The following is a 22,494-nucleotide window of genomic DNA, read 5'->3' on the forward strand; positions in this document are numbered from 1 at the left end:
CACATGACTATCTTAAACACATTTCCTGTTTTTACAGTGATTTATACTTACTTTTGTCAAATCTCTCTCTGTATGATATCAGTTTGTGCTTGAATTTTAATTTTATTACCTGTTAAATTCTTTATATCACTGGGAAGGTGGTAAAGGATTTTTGTGACTGAGTATTTAACTTTTTTCTGTGCCACACAATGCTGAGTAATGGGTGTCGTGGAAAATTACTGCTTCTAGTATTATATATATGAATGTAACTTGTTTTTGAACTGTGAATAATTTTGTCAGTCTTCATATGGGAGTGGATGTATTGTGAGGCTGTTACCAGTACGTCCAAGTGTTCAAAGAACTACCTACAAGAGACTGTAGAGTGGGCACTACATATTATCCTTATTACATGCTTCTGCGCAGCAAACAATTTTTATTCAATGGTGAGATACCCCAGAGTAAGACCTTAGTTACTGAAAATAGAAAAAGTCAACTTTTTGAAATTTTCTTCTGAAATCTGAATTTATTTGCACGCGCGCGTGCGCGCGCGCACACACGCACACACGCACACACACACACACACACACACACACACACACACACAGAGAGAGAGAGAGAGAGAGAGAGAGAGAGAGAGAGAGAGAGTAAGCTGTTACACACATGACAGCTGTCACCTCAGGGCACTATTCCCAACTGCGGTGAGCAGCAATCTTGACTGGGGTAAATGTAGATGTAGAAGTGGCAGGTGGGGGTTAGAAAGATGCCGTAGCACTGTCTGTGGATGTATGCAGAGATGTGGCAGTGATGATATGTTGGGCTGCCAGGTGCATCATCAGGAGGATATACTTAATACTTAGTGGTGGGGAGGAGGGGGGGGGGGAGACTATGGAAGTGTACTGGGGGACAGAAGGTGAAAGATGTGTGGGAGGCTGGAGCGGAAATAGGGAAGGAGACATAGGAAGATGGGAACGGGGACTAATAAAGGTTGTGGCCATGTGTGTGCATGTACTTTCTATATCTGAAGGAGAATGGTCCAATAGCTAAGTCTACATTAAAATGTGCCTGTCATTCAAAGCCTCCTCTATGTGATGAGTAGCAATCCATCCATTTCATAGCGTTATTTCATCCCGGATTCTTAATTATGCAGATACATTTACAAAAACTGGAATGTTCCTTTATGCTATACTGCAGTTCTGTATACATTAGTATCGACATCCAAAAGCTTTTGTAACTATGCGGTGCATTTTCTCTAATTTATATTTTACAATGCTGATTAATATTTGTCCTAACATTGTTTTTATTTTTGTTATTTCTCCTTTTTACCAGGTGTGATACAGCGCTAGGAGAATTTTTACGAAGCATCAAGCATGATCCTTCTAGGGTTGATTTTGCTGCTATGATTAATATCTTGATTACACATGCACAAGCAACAGACGAGGTACTACAGGTATGTCTCAAGTGTCATAAAAAGTTGGCCAGTTTATAGCCCATTGGAAGGGGGGGAAAAAAGTGCCTTTACGTATTGTTACCCACAAACAGATAACATACAGGGTGTCCCAGGAGAAATGGCCAGTATTAAGGGATATGACAGGAACATTCAAAGCCAAGAAAATCCAGTAAACATGGGCTCTAAAATGCATACCTTGAGAGCTATGAGCACTTCATCTTTGATACTGTGAAATAAATCTCATCTTCTGCAGGCTCTTTGCTTTTCATATTTTGAGAGGTGGTCATAAAGACCAACACAAAAAACATGAGCTCTAAATTGTATACCTTAATAGCTATGAGCACTTGTTTATCTTCGCTACTGTGAAGTACGTCGCTACTGTGAAGTACGTCGCTACTGTGAAATACATGTCTCCTACTGAACAGGTACTCATAGCTCTTATGGTATGCATTCTACAGCCAACTCCCCCCCCCCCCCCACCCCCTCTGAGTATTCATTCATATCTCTAAACACTGACCTTTGTACTCATAGCTCTTATTGTATGCATTCTACAGCCAATCCCCCCCCCCCCCCCCGAGTATTCATTCATATCTCTAAACACTGACCTTTGTACTCATAGCTCTTATTGTATGCATTCTACAGCCAATCCCCCCCCCCCCCCCCCCCCCCCCCCCGAGTATTCATTCATATCTCTAAACACTGACCTTTCCTTCTGGGGATGCCCCCTATATACATTTCTGTGTGTAGCTTCTTTCTGGTCAGCATAAATTATGTGAACACCAGCAGCTTTGTAGACTCCTGATAATTTTACAACATTAATCATAGAACTAGCAAGAAAGAGGCATTAACATGAATTTTATTAATATAGAGAGAGGTTCCTAAAAGTTACATGGTCATTACTTGCAGACAGAGCAACTAAAGTGATAAATTCACCAACCAGGTACCTTTATTGCAAATTGTTTTTGATCAGCTATTAATTAATAAGGGTATCATCAGGAGTGCCCCAGGGAAGTGTGATAGGACCACTGTTGTTCTCTGTATACATGAATGTGTTGGCAGACAGGTTGGGCAGTAAGGTGTCAAAGTTGAGTGACTGTAGGACGATACAAGACAACAACAGATAAAATTTCCAGTTGGTGTGATGAATTGCAGCTAACTCTAACTGTATAAAAATGTAAGTTAATGCGGATGAGTAGGAAGAACAAACCTGTAATGTCCGGATACAATATTACTAGTCCCCTGCTTGACACAGTCAAGTCATTTACTATGTGGGTGAGACATTGCAAAGCGATATGAAATGGCGTATGCATGTGAGGACTGTGGTAGGAGAGTTAAATGGTCAGCTTCAGTTTATTGGAGAATTTTAGAAAAGTGTGGTTCATCTGTAAAGGAGACCGCATATAGGACAGTAGTGTGACGTGTTCTCGAGTACTGCTCAAGTGTTTGGGATCCGTACCAGGTCAGATTAAAGGAAGACATCAAAGCAGTTCAGAGGTGGGCTGCTAGATTTGTTAGTGATAGGTTCGGACTACATGCAAGTGTTACAGATTCTTCGGGAACTCAAATGGGGGTCCCTGGAGGGAAAGCAACATTCTTTTCGAGGAACACTATTCAGAAACTTCAGAAAACTGTCATCTGAAGTTGACTGCCAAATGATACTACTGCTGCCAACATACACTGTGCCTATGGGCTATGAATATACTAGAAATTAGGGCTCATACAGAGGCATATAGCTTGTCATTTTTCCCTTGCTCTATTTGCAACTGGAACAGGAAAGGAAATAACTGCACCATGCACTGTATGGTGGCTTGCAGAGTATCGATATAGATATAGTCTTCCATCAGAAAAAGTTAGTCAGGTGTAGTCATTGTTTCTGTACACATTTTTCCACGTGCTTGGTAATTTTCTAGTTGCAGGCATTATAGAACAACAGGCTAATGTAAAATTCTGTTTAATGTTAGGGAAATTAGCTGTGGAAACTCCCAATTTGCTTTGGCCAAAAACTTGGAGCATTCTTCTTCATCACCACAAATTAAGAATGCAAAAAGGCGGTAAAATGATATGAAGACAATATTTATTTGGTGTTTTGACATGAAGTTAATTTATCACCCAAAATACTGCAGTTAGTCATCCTTACTATTTTAAAGTGTTAATACAGTTCTGTGAAGCACTTAAAAAAACATCTTGATTATGGCTATAAAAGGATTTGTTCTTGACAACATTGCCAGCTGCAATGTTTTTTTGAAGGTGATAAAATCTCATGACATTTACATCCCATCGTATATAAATGATGAGTATTTATATGGGTTAATGTTGAATGCATATTGTCATGAATTTGTATTTGTAGGTCTGAAATGTTTGAACTGTGTGCTGTTCTAACCTCAGCACATTACTTTTCAGGGTGTTTGTTTCAACATCAGATGAACTTATTATGAACAGCTCATCCATTTTGACTACTGTCACCCATTCAGTGTCAGACAAGTCCTTCCCATAGCACTCAGCACTTGAGAGTATATCATATGAAATTGGAAACAGGAATTAACTAGATATGCTTGTAACCTTGCAGTAACTAGTAAAGGGGCAAGCAAAATGTTCTCAGACTGGTAGTGCAGGCTGTAATATTTTTTAAACTTGTTTGGGCCACCTGTGGACCCCACAGTGCTTGTGTTCTAGCTCTGCTTCTTTCGTCCACCTCTTCTGGTGCTCTCAGTGAAGTTTAGTAGCTGTTTTCTTGTTTCTACCTTGATCTTTTCTGTTAGCCCAGCAATCCTTAATTTTCCTGTTGAACTCTAGTTTGCATTCCTCATACCATTTCCTGGTCTTGTTGTTAACTTCTGTAAGGAATGTGAGAAAGGATTTGCTTTCAATAACTGATCGGTACTCGCCTGTTATTTATTACATCTTGCATACAGTGAAGTTCTGCAAGGTCTTTCTCTATTTGTTTGACCCGCATACGGCGTCAGGGGCTAGAATAGATGCACGGCCATTCCTTAAATGTCATAAGAGATGACTAATAGGAGTCTATTTACTTGGTCACATTTTTACCTAGTATATTGACTGTTCTTTGTAATTATGAAACTTTTCACTCTTTTCACTTTTTTTAATGCTTTTTTCCTCTCCAATTTTGGCTTCTTAAATTCTGGTTCCCATTTTAGGATTGACCTCCACTTTTCAATTTTTGCAGAAGTGCAGGCCATTTGGGGAAGAACGCCCTCAGTGGTAGTCACCTGACAACATAGGGACCACATTGCCGAAGCCAGAGCTGTAACTTCCCATGTCAGCCAAGGTGTAGGTTCCTATCCATTTAGGGGTACCAGACTCTTGTGCCAGGTGACCTTTGCCTTGACGAAGTGGTGCCCACAGGGAGAGCCTCTGATCGGTGTTAGTGGTATCAGGGCAGATGATCTGCAGTGAAACAGATCAAACTTAACAGTAGCCATGCCAACGCAGCCATCTCAACTGTCAGGAACAGTAATTTTAGTGCAGAGGTATGCAGTCGTAAGGCTTTCCTGCCTGTGACCATGTCTCAAGACGAGAGTCATGTAAGGAGAAATAGAAGTGGACAATTTGCCAAGTACTTGGTTTGTCCTCAGACTGACAGTGGAACTTTCATTGCAACAAAGCCACTGTTTTTTGTTGAAAATATTGCAGATCAGTTTGGGGAGGTTGCTGCAATAGAGAAGTTGAGAAATGGATCTTTGCTGATCCAAACTTCGCACACCAAGCAGTCATGGGCACTTCAGGCCTGTGTCACAATAGAAGATATACCAGTCAACATTTCTCCTCATAACAAGCTCAATAGAATTCAAGACGTTGTCTTCTGTCGCGACAATGCTACAAACTGAAGAAGAGCTGCACACTAATCTTGCACAGGGAGTCCATTTTGTTCACCACATCGAAGAGAGACCCAAGAGTAATAGTGGACATCGGAGCTTTTATCCTAGCCTTCAAAGGCAACATTTTACCTGAGAAGGTTAAGGTCATGATTTATAGGTGACATGTCGGGCCTTACTTTCCTCCTCCAATGAAATGTTTTAAGTGCCGAAGGCTCGGACACATATCCTTCCGCTGTTCTTATCAGGTTATCTGTAGGGCATGTGGACATGGGTCCCACGAGGGCAGCCTTGTGACCAAATCCCTCAGTGTGTCAGCTGTCCAGAACCACACCCTCCCTATTCACCACAACACTCAATGTTCAAGAGGGATAAGAAAATTCAAGAGTATAAGAAACTTGACTGCCTGTCTTATGAAGATGTAAAGAAAAAGTTTGAAAGCCTTCATCCAACTAATGTGGTCTCAAATTTTGTGGCTGCTGTGTCAGTCCACAGCTCATGCAATGACAAGGTCTCGCACACCACCTCCTGGCCCTGGTCGTATTCCAGGGCTGCCATACAGTTGGAGGAGGAAACGTCAGCTCCCTCGCCCCCTACACATATAGCACCAATAATTCTCACACCATTGGTGTGGCCAGAGATGCCTAGTCATCCTCTGGTGTCATCAGGAATGAGGACACCTTTCAAGGTGCCCCCCCCCCCTCCCTCTCAGGACAAGGACAAGCAGCCACAGGCTGTGGGCCAAAGAAAAGTACAATCCTCTTCACGCCCACAAGATAAAATTGGGAAATCGTCACAGAAATCGAAGTCTCACTAGGATAAGAAGGAGAAATAGAAAGATAAACTACTTTCTGAGGCTTTGACTGTACTGCTCCCCATACCTGCAGAGGTAGAGCCTATGCACATTGACAGCGGATCACACAGTCAGGTGGACAACAACCTGGTAACCCATCTTTTCCATTCGCCACATTGTTAGACCTGACTCCAGTGCACCCTCAGTGGAACTGTAATGGCTGCTATTGCCATCTGCCCAAACCCTGCCATTTAATTGCTACTTTCTCTGTAATTGGCATAGCATGGCATGGTTTACAGCAACACACTTCCCTGCTCTGAAAAACTTTAAACCCTACTGTACCTATGAACTGAATGTTGAGAGATACTCTGGTGGGATCTGTACCCTCATACACTCTGATACTTCCAGTGAGCAGGTGCCCCTACCACTGCACTAAATGCCATTGCCGTTGGTGACTACCTATCAGTCTGGATGACAATATGCAATGTTCATCTCCCCCCCCCCCCCCACTGCCATATGGAAGTACCCAATATCATGAGTGATTAGTGTTAATGGAACAGCTACATCCCCCCTTCTTACTGGAGGCTTAAATGCCCATAATCCTGTGTGGGATGACAATACTATGTCTTACAGAGGCCAAATACTAGAACACCTCTTTTCGGAATTGGATGTCAGCCTACTCTACACTGGAGCAGCAACAAATTTCAGTGCAGCCCACAGAACATACTCAGCTATTGGTCTCACAGTTTGCAGCCTCACTATTTTAACCCTGATTCGATGGTGCACCCACGGCATTCTTTGTGACAGTGACCATTTTCCTATTATTCTCTCCCCCTCCACTCAGACATCTGGAACATGCTCCAGGTTGTTCATTTCAGGAAGCTGACTGGTCAGCTTTCTACTCTACAGCCACTTTTGCAGCCAGTCAGGCAACGGATATCAATGGAGTGGAACAGGATACTATTGATACTACTATTCATGCTGCAGCAGCAGTGATACACTACTCTTCTGCCTTATCCCGACAATCGCCAATGCCATGGTGGTCTGAAGATTTAGCCACAGCCATCAGGAAATGTTGCACGGCACTTCAATGGCACAAGTGCCATCCCTCTATGGATAATTTAACAGCATTCAAGAGACTCTGGGCAAAGGTGCAGTTTTTAATAAAGAAAGGGAAGCAGCAGTGTTGGGAGCAATACATATCATCCATGCGATACCACACACCATCGTCCCAAGTGTGGACTAAATTCTGCCACATTTGCAGCCATGGTGGTTCCTGGCATCCTTGTCAGTGATAACACCTGCACTAATCCCATGGTACCTGCCAAATGTTTTGCAGCGCACTTTGCTGAAGGGTCCGAATGCAGTAATTACCACCCTCATTTCCTGACCCGGAAACACCTTATTGAGTGCCACCTGCTATCCTCGCGCATGCACACACACACACACACACACACACACACACACACACACACACACACACACACACACACACACACACCGCTCTATCACACAACACCACTGTTTAGTGAATGGTAGCTACACAGTGATTTGGCAGCATGTTGAGATATGGCCCCCTAGAACCTACAAAATTCACAACCAAATGCTCAAACATCGTGTTGACAGCATAAAATATATCCTCAGGTTTTCAAATGTATTTGTTGGGAAGGAGAATTTGCCTCCCAGTGGCAGAAAAATATTATTATTCCTGTCCTGAAACTGTTGTGAAAGGACCCACATATTTTAACTAACTACCGGTCAATCTCTCTGACAAATGGGCTGAGTAAGCTATTCAAACAAATGGTCAACTGCCGTTTTTGCTGATGCCTTGAAGCCAGAGGGCATGTATCACAATTCCAAAATGGCTTTCGGGCATGCCAGTCCAACAAAAATCATGTGGTTCATCTGGAATCTGCAGTGCACAATGCTTTCGCACATTGCCAAAATGTGATTGCTGTGTTCTTTCGCCTACAGATGGCATACGATACCAACTGGTGACATTGTATCCTGTCTACACTGTATGAGTGTGGTTTCCATGGCAGTTCACCCATTTTTATCCAGAATTTTGTATCTCTCTGGCTTTTTTGGAACCAGATGGGTTCGACTCTCGGCAAACAATATGTACAGGAAACTGGAGTCCCTTAGGGATCAATTTTGAGTGTAATGCTGTTCGCTATCGCCATCAATGGTTTTTTAAATGCAATGGGCCCCACAGTCTCTCTGTCACTATATGGATGATCTTTGCCCGTACTATGTCTCCGAGTCACTGAGTGCCGAGTTCAGGGAACTGTCTGGAGAGTACTTCACTGGGCCCTGATTCACGACTATCAGTTTTCTCCTGCATTTGAGTTGTGCATTTTTGCTGACTCCGGATTGTGAACCCGCACCCAGGAATTTATATTGGTGACCAGTTACTTGAAGTTGTTGAAACATTTCAATTCTTAGGTATTTTATTTGATAACAAGCTAATTTGGCTGCCACAAACTCAAGACAACTTGCATGAAGAATCTAAATGCTCTCTATTTTCTTAGTAACTCCTCATGGAACACAGACCACGTAGTTCTTGTGAGATTTTTACAAAGCACCATTTTTATCCTGCTTGGACTACAGATGTGCTGCCTATGGGTCAGCACCACCATCTGTACTGAGCTTGCTATTTCACTACACTGGTGTGCAGCTGGCAATGGGGACCTTCCATACAAACCCTGTCGACAGTCTCCTGGCGGAGGCCGGTATCTCACTGCTGCGGGTTAGATGACAGCAGCCCCTGGCAAATTATGCAGTCACAATATGTCGGGTGCTTACTCACCCATGTCACTCAACTCTTCCACAACCATCAGTTCAGACTGTTTGCACCTAACCCAGAACTGGATTGAGCAGCTGGGATGCGACTCGACACTCTACTGAAGGACCTCCAATAGCACCCTTTAGTCTGTGTTCCTAGAGTTCACTCTCAACTGCCCCGCCATGGTCTGGTAGTCTGTACCCTGTCCTGTCACATGGATGGACCTCTTCTGTGGCCTGTACCCTTCTCCAACACCTGTTTCATTTGATCCTCCACGATAATTCTAATTCAGTATGCATCTACATGGACATATTTAAAGTCAACGACAGGATTGGTTACACTTCTGTGTATGCAAGGGGGTATGAGAAGCACACTCTGCCTAGTGCCTGCAGTGTGTACACTGCAGAGTTGGTTGCCTTATCTCAAGCTTTGCAAAATGTCACGAGAACTTTCTGAGCTGTAGCATTTCCACTTGTTGCTTAAAAGGCATATCCCTGTGCTATACCAAAAATCTTTTGGTCGTCAACATCCAGGACTTACTGGTTGACCTCTACAGCCCTGGTAAGACAGTGACCTTCATCAGGACACTGAGTCACGTAGGCATTCCAGGAAAGGAACTCGCCAACCGCCCAGCTATAGACACATTTACAGGAGATCAATTTGACATCAGAATACCAGGCACCAACTTACAGTAACAACTTTGACGCAATATTTTGAGACCTTGAGAATTGGAATGTCAGCCTACTATGACCCAAAACTAGTTGAGAGCAAGTAAAGGGTCCACTAAGGAGAGGCATACATCTTTCCAGGCCTCTTGGAAGGATGCTAGTGTTGTGCCAACTATGTATCGGCCACACAAGATTCACCCATTATTTCCTTCTGTGTTAAGAGGATCCTCCTCACTGCAGCTACGGTAGTCTACTGATGATAGCACATGCTTTGTTGAGTGTGCCCTGCTGGCCAATCTGTGGAATGCTCTCAGCTTTCCTGCCTCGCTACCTCAGATGCTTGCGGATGACGAGACAGCCACTACCAAAGTATTCCATTTCCTGAAGCAGAGTTGATTTTACACTAAACTATAATACTCATCCACTTGTGAGTGTTAGGGGTGGTTGTGGGTGGGAGAGTCCCCCCTGTGGCAGATAACCCCCATGCAACTACAGATTACTTTCCCCGTCACCTTATTTTGCCTTTAGACCCTCTTGCGCAAGATGCTGCATGGATTATCTCTATTTTCTTTTACCTATCATACTACAACAAATACCATGCCCTTTTTCGATCTCTTTGACTTGTTTATATATTTGGAGGAGCCAAGTCCCCACTTTTTTGCTTTTTACCTTTTTTATACATTTCTCTCAAAAATGGAGAAACTGATGGCCCAGTAGTTTAGTCCCTTTATACACATCATCATGATCATCATCATCATCATCTGTTTGCTTGATCTGCAGGGTTCCAGTGACTTTACTCTTATGGCTATGTTGAAGATTAACAGGACAGCCTATGAAAGTCCATTCTGTACTCGTGGCCATAAAAAGCTAGTCATCTTTTTCTGGTGCCATCAGTGAGATTTCTTGGTCTTAGTAGAGTTCACAATTAGATTTGTACTGTCATCTCCCAACTGATAGGATTCTTGGTTCCACTGTCTTCTGCAGGAATTTCCTTTTCTGTAATTCGAGAACTCTTGTTGGGATCTTCTTGATTAAGGAGAGGCACTCTGCAGCACAGAGGCCTGATGGTCTAACTAATGTTTTATAGTGTCTGTGTGGCTTTCTGCAATAGATGTTTTGATCCGTACGTTTTTCTACAAGTGTAGTTGCCCTACCTAATTAAATTTTTTGTTGTGTGAGAGCTACCAATTCACTGAGATACAGTCCCCAATGTCCTTAGCTCTCATGTAGTTCTGACTCTGTTTCCTAATTGACAGTCAGCACTACATGAGAACCAAGGCATCTTTAATGTTGGTAATTATTAGGTCTTTCCAATGTTGATCAATAGACATTTTGTTTTTAATGCAATGCTTAGAGTTGCATTACAGCTGCTTGCATATTCTTTGCCAGGAACGACAGGTTATCAGCATAAGCTTGGGTTGTCTGCTTTGATCTGCATCCTCAATCCAATGTTCACTGGTAAAGATCTGATCCATTCCCTGGTGATTTTTTTTGAGGACACAGTTAAGTAATGCACATGAAACTGTCTCATTGGCTCACCCTCTCATTGATCATGGAACGCTCTGAGAGCTATTTCTAAACATTACTTTGCACCTGGTCTTGTAGTGGGTGGCCTGCATGTAGTCCCTTCTGATATTTTCCCGGCACATAGGTTCCTTCCTGTCTTCAAGATCATTAAAATATGCGCATATGGCTGCCACAGCATCACTATTGAACAGGAAATAAATTTCTTTAGTCGTTGGAATATGTGAAAGTTAGTGGACAGCGCCTAAAGTAATGATAATGTTAATGTTACACTGAAGAGCCAAAAAAAACTGGTACACCTGACTAATATCGTGAAGGGTCCCCGCAAGCACACAGAAGTGCCGCATCATGACATGGCATGGACTCGACTAAGTCTGAAGTAGTGCTGGAGGGAATTGACACCATGAATCCTGCAGGGCTGTCCATAAATCCATAAAAGTAGGAGGGGGTGGAGATCTCTTCTGAAAAACACGTTGCAAGGCATCCCAGATATGCTCAATAATGTTCATGTCTGGGGAGTTTGGTGGCCAGTGGAAGTGTTTAAACTCAGAAGAGTGTTCCAGGAGCCACACTGTAGCAATTCTGGATGTATGGGGTGTCGCACTGTCCTGCTGGAATTGCCCATCTCTGTCGGCATGCACAATAGATGTGAATGGATGCAGGTGATCAAACAGGATTCTTAAGTATGTGTCACGTGTCAGTCATATCTAGACAAATCAGGGGTCCCACATCATTACAGAGCCTCCACCAGCTTGCATAGTCCTATACTGACATGCAGGGTCCATGGTTTCGTGAGGTTGTCTCCATGTCCGTACACGTCCGTCCACTTGATACAATTTGAAATGAGACTCGTCCAACCAGGCAACATGTTTCCAGTCATCAACAGTCCAATGTCGGTGTTGACAGGCCCAGGCAAGGCGTAAAGCTTTGAATTGTGCAGTTATCAGGATACACGAGTGGGCCTTCGACACCGAAAGAACATATCATTGCTGTTTTATTGAATGGTTTGCAAGCTGACACTTGTTGATGGCCCAGCATAGAAATCTGCAGCAATTTGCAAAAGGGTTGCACTTCTGTCACGCTGAATGATTCTCTTCAGTCGTCACTGGTCCCGTTCTTGCAGGATCTTTTTTCTGCCACAGCAATGTTGGAGATTTGATGTTTAACCGGATTCTTGGTATTCACAGTACATTTGTGAAATGGCCATGCGAAAAAATTCCCACTTCATCGCTACTTAGGAGATGCTGCGTCCCATCTTTTGTGCACCAACTATAACACCACATTCAAACTCACTCAGGTCTTGATAACCTGCCATTGTTGCAGCAGTAACCAATCTTAACAACTTCACCAGACACTTGTTGTCTTATATAGGCATTGCCAACTGCAGTGCCGTATTCTACCTGTTTACATAGCTCTGTATTTGAATATGCATGCCTATACCAGATTCTTTGGCACTTCAGTGTGTTAAGTACATGCTTCACGCTCCTCAGTTTTACCATGCTAAAAGTGCCTTTGCAAGCAACTACATTGTCTTGGTAAAAAGTAGTTTTCTTTTCATTCATTTTTCTCATCCCGTTAATCCAGAAGACTACCAAATTATTCACCACTTATGCTTTATCCCTTGCAAGCCAGCCGAATGAAAGAATCCCTGAAAACATTCTCTTTATGTGTCATGGCAGGTGAAATAGATTACTCTTCAAAACATTCATAACATGGCTGGGAAATTTATTTTTGCATTTATTCTCGATCAGAACTCAACATATGTAGCATCCACCTTGAACAAAGCTTTATCGTATTTATCTGTGTAAAATGTACCATACTTTTTTGTGTGATGCATATGACATCAGAAGTAGCATATGCCTGTACTTGGCAATAATTTGAACAATCTCATAAACCTTCAAAAATTTTGATTGAATTTGTCATGATAAACCGTAAATCCACCCTAATATTATAAAAGTGAAAATAACTATCAGTTACATTTTCAGAATTAAACTGCTGCACTGACTTCAATGAAATTTAGTACAGAGCTTGCATGGACCTCAATGAAGAATATAGGCTACTTTAGAAATAAAAATAAAATTGACCCTTAAGAGGGTGAAGTAAGGAATGGAATCTCTTTCTTTACAACAGTGAACATAAAGTGTGGTGAACACCAGGCTGTGCTAGGCATTCTCCTATTAGTGGTAGTGTGCTGTTGGCCTCCTTTGAACTGACTTACCTAGCCAGTTATTATGTGATGTACAATCTAACTTGGACTGTGAATCTTGGTGCAACCTCGCATTGTTCACATTAACAAACATTGCCAGAGGTGAGAGAGATGAGAAATGTCAGATAAAAGTCCTACTACTGAATGGAGTTCAAACACGACACTGTTGGATCCATTACTGGCACTTTGTCACTGATCCACCAAGCCACACATTGGAATGAAATACAATAATGTCATAAAAAAAGCTATCAACACATCAAGTAAGCAACATGCCTCATATTATAGCACATCTTAGGACAACATACAATGTAAAAAGTTAACTGAAAGCCATCTTTGTGCCATATCAAGAATTCTTCAACTTGGTCTCATAAAATAAAAGCATGGTTTATTACCCATAACTCATTACCTAGATTATGTAATTGCAGATGCCTCTTAGAACTGTCAGTCATCGTGTCCGCAACTCATGGTCTAGTAGTTAGCGTTGCTGCCTCTGGATCATGGGGTCCCGGGTTCGATTCCCAGCCGGGTTGGGATTTTCTCTACCCGGAGACTGGGTGTTTGTGTTGTCCTCATCATTTCATCATGGTCACCATCATTCATGACAGTCACTAGGTTGGACTGTGTAAAAAAATTTGGGCTGTGTAAAAATTAGGGCTTTGTATGGGCGCTTATGACCACGCAGTTGAGCGCCTCACAAACCAATCATCGTAATCCTCGTCATCTCACTCTCCTCCCTCCCACCCTGCCCCCCCTTTTCCTTCTTCATCTTCTTGTTCTAAAACTACACCTTGTTGCTGCAGCGATTCTCCTATATCTTGTGGTGTCCTCATCATTTTTAGATAATTTTGGCACTTCATTACTGTCAATAAATTGACTGTTTTGCTTTTCCAAAATGTTTCCTTCCAATAAGTCTGTTAGAGACCTACTATCTCTCTGTGAAATCATCAAAAATTGTGTGTTCCTCTCTTGGATAGTTCTTAAGAAGGTTCATTGCACACTGATCCCTTTCATAACATCTACATTGGTTTTTCTGTTCTGCTTGTCCTCGTTAAACTTCTCCAAAGCCATAGTTCCATCACTTTTATGCAAGTTCTGTCTGCCTTCAACAGTGTCCAGTTTTCACAGCCATATAGGAAGGCAATTCAGATGAACATCTTGACCAATTATTATTTTTTTCTTTCATATACCGACCACCTTGTTAAATAGTAGTTGTCTTCATCCACTGAAAGCACGTTTTAACTCTTGCAGTTCTTTTTCTGTTTTCCACTGTGCAATTGTTATTTTCCATAATTAAGATGCCTAAGTAACAAAATATATCAACTTTTTGTATTTGGTTGCTTTCAATTTGCATGTAAGGTGTCATCATTTTTTTATTTGCTTACTATCGTAATTGTTTTCACTATTAATTTTAAGTTTAAGCTTTTTTCATAATCGCTGAAAAGTTAGAAAGTATATTTTGCGTACATTTTCACTGGTAGCTATTACGGCAAAATCATCTGCAATCAATCCATCACTCAATCACCTTATGCAGTGAAATGGAAATCCCATTCACTTTAGGATAATGAGCTCCTTACTCTATCTCTTTCATAATTTTGGCTTTAAATTCTTCTCCATTAATCTCTATCCTATAAACTATAGAAATAGAACCATAAAGAGAAATATTTAAGATAAATTAGTTTCCATACTCTTAACACACACGTAATTATTTGCCATTAATTTGTGTAAGTTCCTGGTAGAAAAGCAATAGTAGCTATTTTAGAATCACAGTTTTCCCAAGTAATGAGCAAGTTGTTCATTTTTTCTCTTTATTTGTGCTGAACTATAGATTACCGTTCCTGGTAATTATTAGTTTGTGTAGAAGGCAATTTGTAATAGTGTATTCTCTCTATTAATGTGTTCCTACTTGAAAACTGCAGTCAAAAATAAATATCAACAGTAGTTAATTTAACAACTGCTAAGTATGAAAAATCGAAATTTTCAGATGCATGATTTTAAAATATTAAAAAAAGACAAATATTTGGTTATCTTGCCTGTAAATGGTTACTTTACCACATGAAGGAGAAATATGAATAAGGGAAAGAATGGGTAGTATACACATTTGCCGGAGTGGAAGAAAATTCCTCCAAGTTATTTTTTGAAACAATATAATGAAAAGGATAGTTGCTACTCACCATAAAGCAGAGATGCTGAGTCGCAGAAAGAGACACCAAAAAGGCCGTTGAAAGTAAGCTTTCGGCCAAGAAAGCCCACATGCCCACTCACTCATACTCAAGCAACCGCAACTCTCTCTCTCTCTCTCTCTCTCTCTCTCTCTCTCTCTCTCTAAAACACACACACACACACACACACACACACACACACACACACACACACACACACACACATGACCAGTCTCTGATAGCTGGACCCAGACTGCAAGTAGCAGGGCATTATGGGAGAGGCAACCAGGTAGGGGTAAGGGGAAGGCTGGGATGGGGAGGGGGATAGCAGGGTAGGGGTGGGGGATGGTAAAGTTCTGCTGGGAGTATGCAGGGATGAGGTGGAGAGTGGGGCAGCTGGGTGCAGTTGAGAGGTTAGAGGGAGGGAGGGGGGGTTTAGGGGAAAAGGAGAGAAGTAGAAAGACTAGGTACGTTGGTGCTGGAATGGGAACAGGGAAGGATAGATGGGTAAGGACGATGACTGATGAAGGTTGAGGCCAGGAAGGTTACGGGAATGCAGGATATATTGCAGGGAGAGTTCCTACCTGCGCAATCCAGAAAAGCTGGTGTTTGTGGGAAGAATCCAGATGGCACAGGCTGTGAAGCAGTCATTTAAATGAAGGATGTCGTGTTGGCTCAGCAGCAGGGTTGTTCAGTTGTTTCTTGGCTCCAGTTTGCCGGTCGCCATTCATGCGGACAGAGCACTTGTTGGTTCTCATGTCCATGTAGAATGCAGCACAGCAGTTGCAGCTTGACTTGTAGATCACCTGACTGGTTTCACAGGTGGCCCTGCCTTTGATGGGATAGGCGATGATTATGACAGGACTGGAGTAGGTGGTGGTGGTGGTGGTGGGTCTTAGGTAAGCTCCCCACCCACCCCACCCCAGCCTCCTCCTTACCCCACAGCCCAGTTGCCTCTCCCATAATGCCCTGCTGCTCACAGTCTGGGGCCAGCTGCCAGAGACTCTGTTCGTGTGTGTGTGTGTGGGGGGGGGGGGTTGCATTTGTGTGTGTGTGTGTGTGTGTGTGTGTGTGTGTGTGTGTGTGTGTGTGTGTGTTTTGTCTATTTGACAAAGGCTTTGTTGGCTGAAAGCTTACTGTCTGACAGTCTTTTTGTTGTGCCTTTCTGCAGTTCAGCATGTTGGCTTTATGGTGAGTAGCAAACTATCCTTTTCATAATATTGTTACATTCCGTCCTGGATTTTCCAAGCTATTTTTGGTATATATTAGTTCCTGTTGTATATCCCCTGGCTAGGCCCATATTTTTTGCTACTGTTTATCTTGTTCATATGATGTATATGGAATACAATATACAGGGTGAGTCACTAACTATTGCCATCAAGAATAACTCCGAAAGTATGATAGGAGCTGAAAAGTTTGTGGGACAAAAGTTGCATGGGACAACGGGGGGCCCTAATGTGACGTTGGTTTTTTGTTGCTAGGTGGGGTTGCTTCAGAGATATGAAGGTCAACTTTGTATTTTTAAATGGGATGCTATAGTTTGGTACTTATTTTCTAATAGCAGCTATCGAGACAAATCCAATGATGTGTATCAGTAAGGTCTTTGAAGGTCACAAAGGTGGCATGAACGTCCGTTTACAGAAGGTGTTCGAAGTGATGACTATTGGTATCAATGCAGTGCTTCAATCTTCTTATCATGGATTGAGCGGTATTCCTCATCACATTGGCACTTATCGAAGCATGTGTTCTGACAGTTCTCTCTCGCCCATATTCAGGTGTCTTTATAAACAATGTCTTTTACGAATCCCCACAAGAAAAAAATCCAGAGGAGTCAAGTCTGGCAACCAAGCTGGTCACAATGCACCTCCTCCGTCTCTAATCCAAAGATTTGGGAATTTTCTCTGCAACTCATTTTTGGCCATCTGCAAAAAAATGTGCTGGACACCCATCATGTTGATACCAGATTCTATTCTTTTTTCCCAAAAGTATTTCTTCCAGTAACAGACCTAATGTTTCTTGCAGGAGTGTGGTGTACTGCCTACCAGTAAGATTTCCTTCGATGAAATAGGGGCCTTTAATTCTGTCCTCCAGAATCCCACACCGTACATTCACAGACCACGGTTTTTGGTGTGCAACTTGCCGCAGCCAACTTGGATTTTCAGTTGCCCAGCAATGCGCGTTATGCAAATTAATATTTCCGTGGTTCGTGAATGTAGCTTCATCAGTAAATAAAATCAAATTAATAAATGTGTCAACCCTCTGAAGCTGAAGTTGAGCCCGGCGGCAGAATTCAATGCAATACATACGATCCGTACCAGTTAATTCTTGGTTGAGACTGAAATGGTAAGGATGGTATTTATGGTGATGGAGAACACAAACAACACTACTCTGGCTCATGCCAGATTCCCTTGCGATTTGACGTGAATTAACACAAGTATCTCGAACCACAGTGGCAAGAGTACCAATTTCCGTTTCCTCATTGATAACTTTCCTTTGCCCCATATGTTTCTGATACATTAAAGATCCAGTTGTTCTCAGTTTATCATACACATATTTAAATGTACGACGTGTAGGGTGAGTACATTGAGGATATCTTTCAGAGTATAAATCTTTACCTCTCACTGAATTTTGTTGGCTTTCTCCATAAATGAGAAGCATATAGACTTGTTCTTCGAAGGAATATGTAATTCATATTTGCCTGATTCGAAGATACTAGTCTTACCATTCCTATTAGTGTTCTATTGTGAAACTGTCGAATGGCATCCCATTAAAAAAAAAGTTGACCTTCATATCTCTGATGTGACCCCACCTAGCAACAAAAAATGAACATCATATTATGTCCCCTGTTGTCCCATGCAACATTTGCCCCACAAACTTTTCAGCTACTATCATACTTTCAGAGTTATTCTAGGTGCAAAAGTTAGTGACTCACCCTGCATAACTGAGTGACTGATTTAAATAATAATCAGAAGTTATACCCTAATTTGACTTGTTTTCTATGTATATGTTACTTGCGCTGTAGTTAAAAAACTGTGAATGATTTGGTTTGGGTACATAAAAGTTTGACGTATACTAACACTATGATGGGGGACCATAATTATTTAATATGAATATTTTGTTTTCTGTGTAAACAATTGCTGAAGTTGTTACGACTTTTTTTCAGTTTACGGCAATTACATGGATAAAAGAGTTTGTACAGTTATCAGGAAGAATGATGCTCCCATTTGCATCAGGAATTCTTACTTCCACATTGCCCTGCTTATCATATGATAGTGATTCAAGAAGAAGTATCCTTTTCCAAGGAGTAATATCAAGCAACTTTCACAAAAATGGAGAAGGTTTTTAACAAAGGGCAGAAAACTGCATTGCTACAGACATTTAACATAATTAAAAAGTTTTGTTGTATGAAAATACTGTTTATTCAACATCATACAATGGTTAATTACATCGTATAACAATGAACCACCAAGAAAATCTACATCATTCGCTTGTTCGAAGTCCAGAGACAACATTAATAATCAAAGAGTCTAAAAAGCACATAAAATATAACTCATAATTGATTGTCAAGTAAAAATATAACTCGTAACTGATTGTCAAATAATCTGTTTTCTTCCCATCTAAAGAATTTTTTCCTCTATATGAAACAGGAGGACAGCAGATAATGGTTTTCATTGTATGAATCTATGTTTTTCGTTATGTGACTTTGCATAAGAGTTAAGTGCCTGCAATATGAGAATAAGTGAGAAGCTAAGAAGTAGAGGAGGAGACAATGTGACATACTAATTGGAGAAGCATCTGTACCTTTACTGCATGGTGTTAAATATGTCCTCCATTAAGCAGCATCAACAAGTAGTAATCTTGCATGCTTTATTTCTTACATAAAGTATCTCATGTGCTGATCCTCATCATGGTGGGAGTATGTCAGAAGTCTACTACGAATCAGTCCGAAACAGCTGCTTAGCCTTTCAAAGGAGAAGTTTCTTTTTGGAAAGAGAAAGGGAGGGGAAGAATACTTACGACGCACAAAGAAGAGAGGATATACTTCTAAATTACCTATGTATGTCAAAAGAATTTTAATTGAGAAAACTACTTCAGATGTATTCTGGATGTTTACAGCCTTTCTTGATGTATATAGTGGGCAATCAAAAAGTTTCCATTTTGAGGATATTACTGCAGCATATATGCATTGTAACACAACTGTGATGTGGGTATATAAGCAATGACATGTAGGTAAGGGATTAGTGTGGCATTCGTGTCTTTCCAATGTGCGTGTGGTAAATGTGGAAATGTGAACAATGGCAACATTATCACCAGATGCATTCAGACAGGACCAACATTCTTTTATTCTTTCCTTGGTTGCAAAAGTGCAAACACTGGTAGGCATCCGTTGAAGGATGAAGAATGTGTATGAGTCGAAAAACACCATTGTGGAATGATGTGCCAGAGGATGCTGCTGCTTCATGATAACCCAACTCCATAATGCAGAAGTTACACCAACTCAAAGGAGAGACACTCAACTACCTACCCTGTTGTCCTGACCTCACCCCATCCAATTATCACAGCTTTGATCCTTTACAAAAGACCTTGAAGAATCAGTTATTCCTGTCGGATGAAGATGTGTAGTAGAGAGTTACAGAATTCTTCATGCAGCAGGAGACAGTATTTTACTAAACGGGTATCTTCAACCTGGTGTGTTGGTAGAATGATTTCCTCAGTGCTCCCAGTTAATTTGCCAGATTGGCGCACCAGCCTCCGAACAGAAATTTTTTGGTCACCCCTTATTTTTTATTGTTATTCACTACTTTTCATACTTCCTTTAACATTACATGCAGACATAAAGGAGACATCAAAAGCTGTAAATTTCAGCCTAATGAAGCTCATCTCTGAATCAGTCAGTGCTGAAGTAACTAATGAGCAACACAAGCATTCTGCTTCAGGCACAGTTGGTGACAGTGAGGGTCAGCCTGAGAACCACAGATCAGATTTAGACTTGCCTTCTGTACTCGATGTTTTGAAGAAGCACTTAGTCCATACATGTGTTCCAACAAAGGTAGCTGCTCTGCGATGGCTGGGGTTTCTCCACTCAGTGATCCCGAGTAAGGTTGGTGGCAGTAAAAAAATTATACTTTTCCTGTACTGAACTTACACCACCACAATTTTATGTAATTATTTGTTACAGATGTATGGCCATGTGGATGAATTGTTCCCAGACTTGTTAAGAACATTGTCTGATGCATCAGATGAAGTTGTGAAGCAAGACTTGGAAGTATTGGCCGGTGTTATTTCACTGTCAAGAAGTGAGAAAACTGGGGACTCAGAAAATGGTACATCATTCATTCTATGGTTTTGCATTTTCTACACTTCAAAAATTAAATTAATATTTGGATGAAATATTCTCATTTTTTAGTTCATTGTATTTGTATTACTCCATATCATCTTATTATCTGAAAGTGGTATAAATGAAAAATGGAATGATGATACCAAATAGTTCTGTGTACCAAAGGAAAATGTAAGGCTAAGATGAAAATTTTTAAGACTAGGTTGAAAATGTTGAAACATAGCAGTGAAAACTATGACAAATTGTCTGTTGATTTCTGTCTTGATTTCTTTGGTCGACATTTGTTTGATAATTTTTCTGACGTTTCACCAGCGTGAGTGAGTGGCTGGCATTGTCAAAGCTTCACCCTCCATTGCTAGTGGTGGACTGGGGTAAAGCTCACAGCTGCTAATTATGTGTACCTGGAACATCAATGTCCAAGGGCTTTTCCATGGTCCTCACCCTTGCCACCTGAAACTGTCATTCTCTGCAGTATGAGAGTCCAGGATTCATTCACCATGAGGCTTTTTCCTCTTGTTGAGGCTGTTGTCATGTTTGTGTATTTCTATATCTTCCGTGAACAAGCGAGTGCAATTGCTCTTTTCTACAGCAAGAACTTTGGTGTTAGTGAATTTCACTATGTGGCCAGTCTCACAAGTGCGTGCCCCAGCACAGCCAATTTCTTTGCCTGCCCATACATGCAATGCCGCTCATGTTCATTGATTCTAGCGGAGCACCCATTGTTCCTTAGAATGCTTTCTAGTTGTTGCACCTCGCACCTGTGATGCTATGCTGTGACTCACATATTCATCGTGCTCGTATTAAGTGTGTGCTAATCCTACCTCTTTTCTGGCTCAAGTGCTGGTTTGATAGTTTGTGCAGGTACTGGTCTGTGCATGTCAGTATGTGATACACAATGTGTCCCAGGTTTCCACCATCCCTCATGAGCATCACCTCTAGAAAAGGTAGCTGTTGGTCCTTTCCTATGTCCATGGTAAATTTTATGTTGACATGGAGACAGTTCATGTGTCTTAGGAAGTCACCGAGCTGTTCCTCACCGTGGTTCCACAAAGCAGAGGTATCATCACTGTATCTGTACCACACCTTAGGTTTAAGAGATGCCAAGTCCGGCAGCTGTGCTTTAAATGTTCCATGACAAAGTTGGCTACCAATGGACTAAGTGGACTACCAATGGCGACACCTTCCACCTGTTTGTAGAAGTTGCCATTCCAAATGAAATAGCTCATAGTGAAACATGCTTGAAAGAGCTTAGTGAACGTCTCACCAATTTATAACCCCGTTATTTTGCTATCCATCCAGCAGAACACATTTACTACTTTCAGACTCTCTTTTTTCCAGTCTAATTCCCTCAGTTTTTCCCATTTTAATTCCTCTTTGCTTGATTACCTTTTTTGTACTTTTGTCGACGTTCATCTTTTTAAGACTTCCAGAGTCTTTGGTGTCACTGACAAACTTCCAATGATACTAAAATGTTGGCTTTCACGGCCGGAAATATCATGTCCATTATAATTATCTGGGCGGTTATGCCGTGGTCGGTTGATGAATTCTGTGTCGATTCCCAACGTTTCGTCTCCGACTGCGGGAGACATCTTCAAGGGGGGGTCTGTAGCTCTATGGAAGGTCCAACACACCCACTGGCTTGCTACTGACTGCCGCCAAATTCCGTGTCCGCGCGCTTCCGCGCCGCGCCGCGCCGCGGCGTGACGTCACGTGTTTTGAAAACGTCAGTGCAATTGGCCGCTGTCCGTCACCATCGAACGCC

The 22,494-nt window shown here is 41.7% G+C and overlaps 1 protein-coding gene across 1 annotated transcript in view; it reads left to right on the forward strand.

The window, feature by feature from the left end:
- The window catches only part of LOC126262990 (protein VAC14 homolog), a 150,080-nt gene that overhangs the window by 41,984 nt on the left and 85,602 nt on the right, over nucleotides 1-22,494 (forward strand). The window contains exons 5-8 of the mRNA XM_049959942.1: nucleotides 1,306-1,426; nucleotides 18,558-18,681; nucleotides 20,227-20,495; nucleotides 20,574-20,718. Coding sequence (XP_049815899.1) covers nucleotides 1,306-1,426; nucleotides 18,558-18,681; nucleotides 20,227-20,495; nucleotides 20,574-20,718 — 659 coding nt within the window. The remainder of the gene's footprint in view (nucleotides 1-1,305; nucleotides 1,427-18,557; nucleotides 18,682-20,226; nucleotides 20,496-20,573; nucleotides 20,719-22,494) is intronic.

The sequence above is a fragment of the Schistocerca nitens genome, chromosome 6 (genome assembly GCF_023898315.1).
Source record: "Schistocerca nitens isolate TAMUIC-IGC-003100 chromosome 6, iqSchNite1.1, whole genome shotgun sequence".
NCBI lineage: Eukaryota > Metazoa > Arthropoda > Insecta > Orthoptera > Acrididae > Schistocerca > Schistocerca nitens.